The sequence below is a fragment of the Rhea americana genome, unplaced genomic scaffold, assembly GCF_003343005.1.
Source record: "Rhea americana isolate MKP2758 unplaced genomic scaffold, rheAme1 scaffold_2, whole genome shotgun sequence".
In the NCBI taxonomy this organism is placed as follows: Eukaryota; Metazoa; Chordata; class Aves; order Rheiformes; family Rheidae; genus Rhea; species Rhea americana.
In genome coordinates, this window is record NW_028186149.1 from 359,047 (window position 1) to 367,084 (window position 8,038).

Here is an 8,038-nt window from a genome sequence, read left to right on the forward strand (position 1 = left end):
CCCCCCCCCCCCTTTTTTTTTTTGAGAGAGAGAGACAAAGGATAATTCCTGGTCATTTGGGCAAAATACCTTTTATCAGATAAAAGTGTCTGGGGTAGCTTGTAATATACAGTATGCATTTGTTCATTTCTTTAAGTGATCATGTTAAATCCTGTAAACATCAGATTTCTTTTGGAGTAAAAAAAAAAAAAAAATCCTACAGTATAGACATAATCCAGGCTCAGTCACAAAGAATATGTCAAAACCACAAGTATCACAATTTGAAGTTCAGCTGATAAAGCCTCCTTCAATTAAGAATCTTTAACTAAGGTGACACTTTCAGCCTGCTTTTGGTAACCCAAAGGGAGCAAGATAAGTTTCAGTAACCTAATTCTAGATTCATTTTCTTCAGAACTAGAAGAGATTTTAGTTCATTCAAAAACAGTATGAATAATTTTGCATTCAGCAGAGGGACAGGGACAAACTGAAAAAATATTCAAATTTCTAGTTTATACACAAATACCATGATTTCCCAAGTCATTAACTGTTTGGTTAATTCTCTGACAAATAACATTTTAGAAAAGGGAATTAAATTCCKTAGGGAAATATCAGCAACATTAAACTAAAGCATATAAAACATTCCTTTTTCCTTTCAGGATAAAATGCAAAATAGTCAACATGGCCTAAAAACACGCCAAAACACATCATTTAACTTTTTGTATGCTGAGAAGAGCACTATATAGATAGTTTAATATTTTCATGTGGCCTTTGTAAAATGTCTTTCTAACTCGTGTGAATACAGCTAGTGCATATGACTAATTCCTTAGAAAACACATACACTGGTGAAAGGTTATGATAAACTGAACATGTTTGCTACAGAACATGTTCAAAACACTACTGCTTTTAAGAACATCAGCTTGACATAGCCTGTTAAGAGAACAAAGTCGGCCAAAATTAAAACTAGGCATGCCAGCACACTTTAATTCTGCATTTGTGAAAACACCTCACAAATGATTTTCAGAACTTAGGAGCCCTTTTCACTACTTAAGAAGAAAAAGTCACACATACACATAAAATCTAACAATTTTATCACCGTATTTCTTCTTTACCAACTAGCATATACCTTGTTTTAATATTTGAAAGCAATTAATTCTTTCAAGGTTGTACATATCCAGGTATTACTGAGGAAATAAAGACACCCATCACTCTTCTTCTTAATTTTATTCCATAATAAAAAATAGAGACAAAAGAAAGTGTTCAAGAATTAAAGCAATTATTCAGTGTAAGGAGTGGTAAACTAATTATTTGAATGACGATTAAGGACCTAGCTCATCAAGAGTACTTCTGGGTCCTCCATGGCATATTCATAGGATTCAGCGAAACAGAAATCCGGATTATCTTTTACTGAAGCAGGTCCTATACTATCTACAGAACACCTGATTGCATATGCTATTTATCCTTTTCTTTTTGTTCTTTTTCCTTCTTTTCACGTTCAGCTTTTGCTTCTTCCTCCTCATGTTGTTTTATCAACTGTTCCACTTCCTTTTGCTTCAGAACCCTTATTACCGTCTTCCCATTCTCTCTTGTCAATGTTGCAATTTCAACTGAAATATACGGAACACAGCAGCATTACGTTTTTTCCTTTTGATGAAAGGATCATCATAAATGTAAGACTTGATACGACTGACAACGGAGCCAAAGGTTCTTGTTCTGACTCTGCTTAAACAWAAAAGCTTGACTGGCGAGCTCGATGGCAGCAGTTCTCTTCTACAGCAGCATGCACAACAAGCATGTTAATACTTCTCCAGTGATTCCTTTAGAATCAGACACTTTACCATTCTGCTACCACCCCAATGTGGCCTAACTGTGAACCCTAGCTGTGGTCTAGCCTCTGCAGCAGACCAAGGCAGGTCATCTTCAGATAAGTCATCTGTATGCCTGTTCAAGGCCAAGAGCTCCTGCACCTTCAAAAACCATTCAAGTAGTTGATGATTTTTACTTATTTACTTCTTCTAAGGACATGCCAATACTATGTCACTTGGGGGGGCTGAGGCAGATGGAGGAGGAAAGCAGGGGGAAACCACACAAAATCCAGTAAGTCACATGCAGTATGTATGCATTCAGTGCATTTTTTYCCTTTTTTTAAACAAAAGCTGTTACATCCTCTCATACTAAAGAAATGCTTACCTTTCTCTGCAGAGAGTTTGCTAACATCCATGGTTTTGTTTAGAACCTTAATGGCTAATGCAAGTGCAGTCTTTAAGGTCATCTCTCCTTCTTTGTAGTCTTGTTTTAGCATTGACACAGCTGCCTATGAATGTCACAAAAAAATTAAAACAGTATCTCTGTGCGATCAAACAGTAAGTTGCTTTTCTATCAGATAATATCAAAGCCATTAAGATGAGTAATACCAGTACTGCTACAGTTACCTAGGAATCAACAACTGAGCTCAGTTAATACAGTGCAATCTGCGTATTTTTTACTTTTTTTTTTTTTGAGAGAGAAGAACAGAACTTACAGCACTATTATTCCCAATGCATGTAGCTTTCCACCCTCCATAATTTCCACTAGGATCACTTTGATACAGCTGAAATCCATAATGCTTATCCCAGCCAATGTACAGCAATGAAACACCAAAAGGACGTTTTCCTGTTGAAAAGAATACTATTAGCAATCTAAATTTAGTAACAAGACTGGTCATGAGTGACAATTATTTTCTTTGATTTCCTTTTTCAAATTCATTCCTGTGAACTAGGATTTAATACTGTTCTGCACTTCTGTTACTTGAGATAAGCACTACTGTAAGTAGTTCTAGTGCTTTTCAAAGTCACAAGGAAAAAGAAATCTAGCAGAACTTTATTTAATAACTAATAACAGCTAATTTCTAATTCTACAAATGGAATTTACCAYCTCAGGATTTTAATTCAAAACTTTTAAAGTATGAAACTTTTAAGGTATATAGCTTGACAGCTTCAAAAGCCAGTTACATTAAAAGGTGGTTCTTTCACATTACAGATACATAGAATATCAGAATGACCATTTTGTTAGAAATTTGTGTTGTAACACTTTTGCTACTATCAAGAAAAAAAATACAATTAAGGAACACTACATATTTTCTAATATGTTTCTAGATCCACAGAAGTGGTGGGGTTTTTTTGTTTGTTTGGTTTTTTTTTTAAGTATTGTGATACTGACACACTTATCCCTGTAGCAGGAAGCCTTACTTGTAATTCATTTTGCTATTATGATGGATGAGCTCAATTTTRGAATGTTATGTATCAAACTATTTTCTCCCAGTCTTTTTGAAGTCTTTTGATTCATTGCACTTCATTACCTCCAAACTGTGTATAAGCCTGCTTGATATCACACAGTGCTGTTACCAGTTGCTCGCAAGGAATAGGCTCTTGGTATTGTAACAGATACCTGGTATGGAAAAGAAATCAGTTTCCATAACTCTTCATTAACTTCCCAATTCCAATAAACAACAAAAATTTAACAATAATAGCTCAATTCAATTAATTTTAGAATTAAAATGCAAATTCCAGAAAAAAGTTTGGTGCACACTTGAGTTGCCAGTATACTACGATTCTAGGAAGCAGTCTGTATCTTCAGAAGATGTACTTTTATTCCAAGAAAGCAAGGGATCTAATTCTAGGGTTCAGCTGACCAGCAATAAAGATTTGCTGAAATACATTTAAATATACATTCATAGCCTTCATGATAGGAGAAACAGCTACCAGTTGGTTGGGAAAGTACAAGTCCCTAGCCACTGTTGCAAGACAAATCAACTGCAAAACATATGCCAATATTATTTTGAAAGACTCAATGAAAAGCAGTCACTTAGATTCTTCATTTTATCATTTCACTTATGAACTTAAGAAATCAGGTGCAAATTCCTTCTTTAGTATGGCTAGCAAATAGAATCTGCAAAAACAGCCTTAGAGCATGATAACCAAATTAAGATACAAAATAATAGGAACAGACCCTTCTGCTTAAAAGCAAGATGTTTTACTTTAAGAACAAGAGCATTTAGTATCTCAGTATTATCACAGGGAGACATAACAGTAGTCAGCTGAGAAAGACAGAAAGAGGTATTTTGAACATTAAGAAATAGTTAAGAACAGCTGCTTATAACTTTAAATTCAGAGCAACAAGACAGCTGTAGGTTTGTAAGAGTAATGAACCATCTTATACACAGTCAAGTATGCACTGTACAGGAGGGAAACAAAAATGGACTCTACAGCCTTATATTCCATAAGGCAGTTAGGAAAAAAAAATGGTGATAGAAGCACATTTCCACAATGAAAACTTGCTTATTTTAGAATCAGTCTTTGGCAATCCTATTTCATCCCAATGCAGGTGTTAAAAGTGTTCCTATAAAGGGGCACATTTCTAAATCAAAGCATCTCATTTAAGTTTTAACATATTAGCAATAACTACTATAATTATGAAATTTCAGCAGCATAAAGCTTCTATGCAAGGCTTCAACTGATGTAAGCCAGATAAAGTTACTTATTGTATCTGATAAATGCACAGAGGAAAATAATACTGTCTATTAGATGAATGAAATGCATAAGAACTCAGAAATAATCTGTAGCCATCTAGTCCGAGATTTAGCAGTGTAAAATGCAATTAATCACTTTCCTGCTTTCCATTTTCTTCAGGAACCTTCTAAATATATTTGCCCCTTTACTAAAATTGTTCTGGTATTTTATAACCTTTTCCCCTAAGACTAATATATAAAGCCTTATTATATTCTCATTACACACAATGTTATAAGAATTATAAAATATGATTCTGCAGTTCAATTTGCTAACAAGTATCTTGAYACTTCATTTAGCAAAATAACAAGTTCCTAAGTTTAAACTGCTTCAATCTAGCTGTTTTAATTCAAATAACCTAAGTGCATGCTCATTTAATACACAGAGAACTAAATCTGACATTTCAGTCAAGTAAAACATGATTATCAGCAAACCTACCTCTGCGCAATCAGTCTCAGTTCATTTGTTAGAACATTGGCGTCTGAAGTTATCCCAGCCACACTGCAAGCCATATCCCTGCAGTATAAGCACACAAATTAACTGGATTCCTATCAATCTCTGAAAAAGTCATGTCTTCATGCAACATTTCTGGCCTTCCACATCAAAACTACACAGTTGCTATACAAAACAGGTTAATAAGCYCCTGCCTCTAGGTTACACCAAAAATACGTAACCATTCTGTTAGAGCACAGTCAGAAAGCAAAAGTGAGCAGGTCAGCATGTTAGTTATATGTGTGGTTCTGAGAGAAGGATTATGCCAGAGACAGCTGAATTCTACACATCGATGAGATCCTGAATATCTTCACAAGAGCCATTAGCTACACACAGGACCTATCTGGAGGCCACCCAACACATCATACAGTGTGTGACTGACCTTCGGTGGAAATTGCTGATKGACACAGTTACATTTCTTGTAACTGAAATAGTGATCTTGATTTGATGGKTTTTTTTAAAAAAAGCTTTAGCTGAAATGAACCTGGCTCTTAATTTTCAGCAGAATGTCCTTCATTGTTTCCACTAGCTTTTATTTTTACATCGCTTTTACTGAATCTGAAGTTACTAGAAAATATTCACTATTCAGAAAGCATTAAAAAAAAAAACAGATAATGGGCTGAAGTTTTAGGAGGGAACAGTTAGCCTAGGCAATCATTCCAGTGCATTATTATTCAGCCTCCTTCATCCAGTGTGCCTTACAGTTCTGGCTGCTTTCAAGACCAACGTAGAAGAGGGAAGCTGACAGGATGAAAAGCTATTTATGTTCCACATCTATTTTATAGCAGGGCTGAAGCTCTACCTCTCCTGTRTTCAAAAGGACATAACCTGCATCACTGTTTGCTCCGACATCACAGATCTAACTTCTAGAGCACCATAGAGAGAGAGATTAAAACTAGAGAGATGCATCACCTCTGCTACAGTTGTAGAAAGAAAGCTAAAGCATGCTTTACCTAATTTATTAATTTATTTTACCATTTTACTGGGGGAGGGGAGCAGAGGGGAGTGGAAACCTTAGAAAAGGATGCTGAGTCAATACAATATATGATTTTCTTGTGTATCCTTCAGCTCCCCTTCCACAGTATTTTGTAAAACGAGGAATTCCCAATTTAACAGTAATACAATAACACAGCATAGATTATTCCACCTAGAAAATTCTCTTTAAAGGACAAAAAAATGTGATGCTTCTATTTTAGGAGGAGGCGAATTATTAAAATGAACAATGACAAGAAATCACATTTGTCAAAAATGCAGAATAAAATAAGTGCTRAACACTTAAAACCTGGTTCAAGGCTAAAACATTAGAACAACAATATTTTATTATTGATAATATCAGCAGACCCCAATCATTATTTCAACTTACTCATTAAGTTTGTATATTTTCTCCGAGAAAAAGACTTCATCAAGAAGCTTATGAATGTTGCGTCTCTCTGCTGCTAGCAAAACACCATCATTTGCTAGAATTCCTAAGCAAGTACCTGCATGWCCAATTGCTTCCATGGCATATTCAACCTGATACAAGCGACCTAGGAGAGGATTTCAATTAGTAACATCAACAAATCAATACTGAACAGGATCAAACATACAGAGCAACTTAAATTAGTAAGAGTTTGACAGATGCTCATTATGCAACCCAGGATCAGTTCTTCAGTCTGTTACTGCCTGCTAGTGAATTAACTCCTTGAAAAGGAGAAAGGAATTAGGGACAAAAACCTATAATTTTGATAAAGTAGTACAGGGTACCATCAATGCGCAAAAAAGACTTTCCTCTACAGAAAACAGTATTTAATAATAATTTGCAAAACTCTACTCCAATAGAATAAGATCAAATTCCAACAATTAAAGACATTAGTTTGTGCGTACTCAACCCTTATCAAGGGATAACACAAATAGCTGGTCATTCCTATTCTGCTCCAAGAGCACCATTATGCTGTGTTCATAGYAAGAACTAAATTAATATTCTTGCTCCCTTTATCTCCAAATAAACAAATCCTTGGAGCAACGCTCTTTTTTATACTATATAAAATGCTACTGAATATTAACTCCACATCAATTAAGAGCCCACTCTTAAGGGAAGTCATTACTTCATCCACCTTCTAAGAAGTACTAAAAAAAAAAATGCATCCTACAGAAGTTTTATGCTATTCTYCAGTTCATTCACACTTTTGACCACTACTGACAAAAGAAAAAACAAACTAGAAGTTTTGAATCCAATCCCATGTATAAAATAGGAAAGAATAGCCTGGAAGCACCCATTTCAGTGTATGCGTATATATAACAAAAATAAGTGTGACCGTACCAGCAAGACATTAATTTTCTAGGATGAGCACCAAAAGCAGTAAGAACCCTCTATACTCAAAAGATGAATAGGAAAGATTTCAAAAGRGATGGGGGAACCTGGGTATAGCTATATATTCGCTACATCACTGCTTGACTAAGTACCAACAAACCTGAAAGTCTCTACTTTGACTCTTAGCTCCCATACAGAACGTGCTGCTACTCCTAGCAGGTAAGTGTGATTTATGTAACTCATGCATGAACTGAAACACATTTTAAATGGCCAAGCTTCATATCAATGGTTTGTTATTTAGTTTGGGGGAGTAGGCTAGGATATTCAGAACATGTGAATTGCAGGGTTTAAAGATACCTTCTGGAGAAAATATGGTAGTTCTGGAGTCATATCTTCGAGACTGCAAAAAGCAACAGGCCATTAATTATTGCCATTCTTTGGTCAGAAAACAACGCTTTGAACCACGTAACAGCAATCGCTTAAGGACGCCAGCTTAGGGCCTAAGATCGTAACGCCGGTGCCATCACGCATCCGGGCTGGGCCGAAGAGCAGAGCCACAGCTCGCATCGCTACCGCCGCCTTTCTGCCGCCCTTGCCCGAGCCTCCGCCCCGCACCGCCGGCCCCCGCAGGCCGTCACGCGAAGCGCTCCCGCGGTCAGCGCCGCCCCGCGGCCGGCGCCGCAGCCACTCACCATGGTGCCCGAAGCGCGCGGCGGGGCCGCAGGGGAGCGGGCCT

General features: G+C 36.6%; 1 protein-coding gene across 1 annotated transcript; it reads right to left on the minus strand.

Annotated features, from left to right (window-relative positions):
• Positions 1 to 1,050: 1,050 nt before the first annotated feature.
• Positions 1,051 to 8,036, minus strand: PSMA4 (proteasome 20S subunit alpha 4). The gene is made up of 8 exons (XM_085303239.1): positions 7,995 to 8,036; positions 7,660 to 7,702; positions 6,376 to 6,538; positions 4,959 to 5,036; positions 3,314 to 3,402; positions 2,498 to 2,628; positions 2,167 to 2,290; positions 1,051 to 1,583 (listed from the first exon to the last, which is right to left on the minus strand). The coding sequence occupies exons 1-8, from the start codon at positions 7,995 to 7,997 to the stop codon at positions 1,429 to 1,431; spliced, it is 786 nt and encodes a 261-aa protein (XP_085159365.1). The 5' UTR covers positions 7,998 to 8,036; the 3' UTR covers positions 1,051 to 1,428.
• Positions 8,037 to 8,038: the final 2 nt, after the last annotated feature.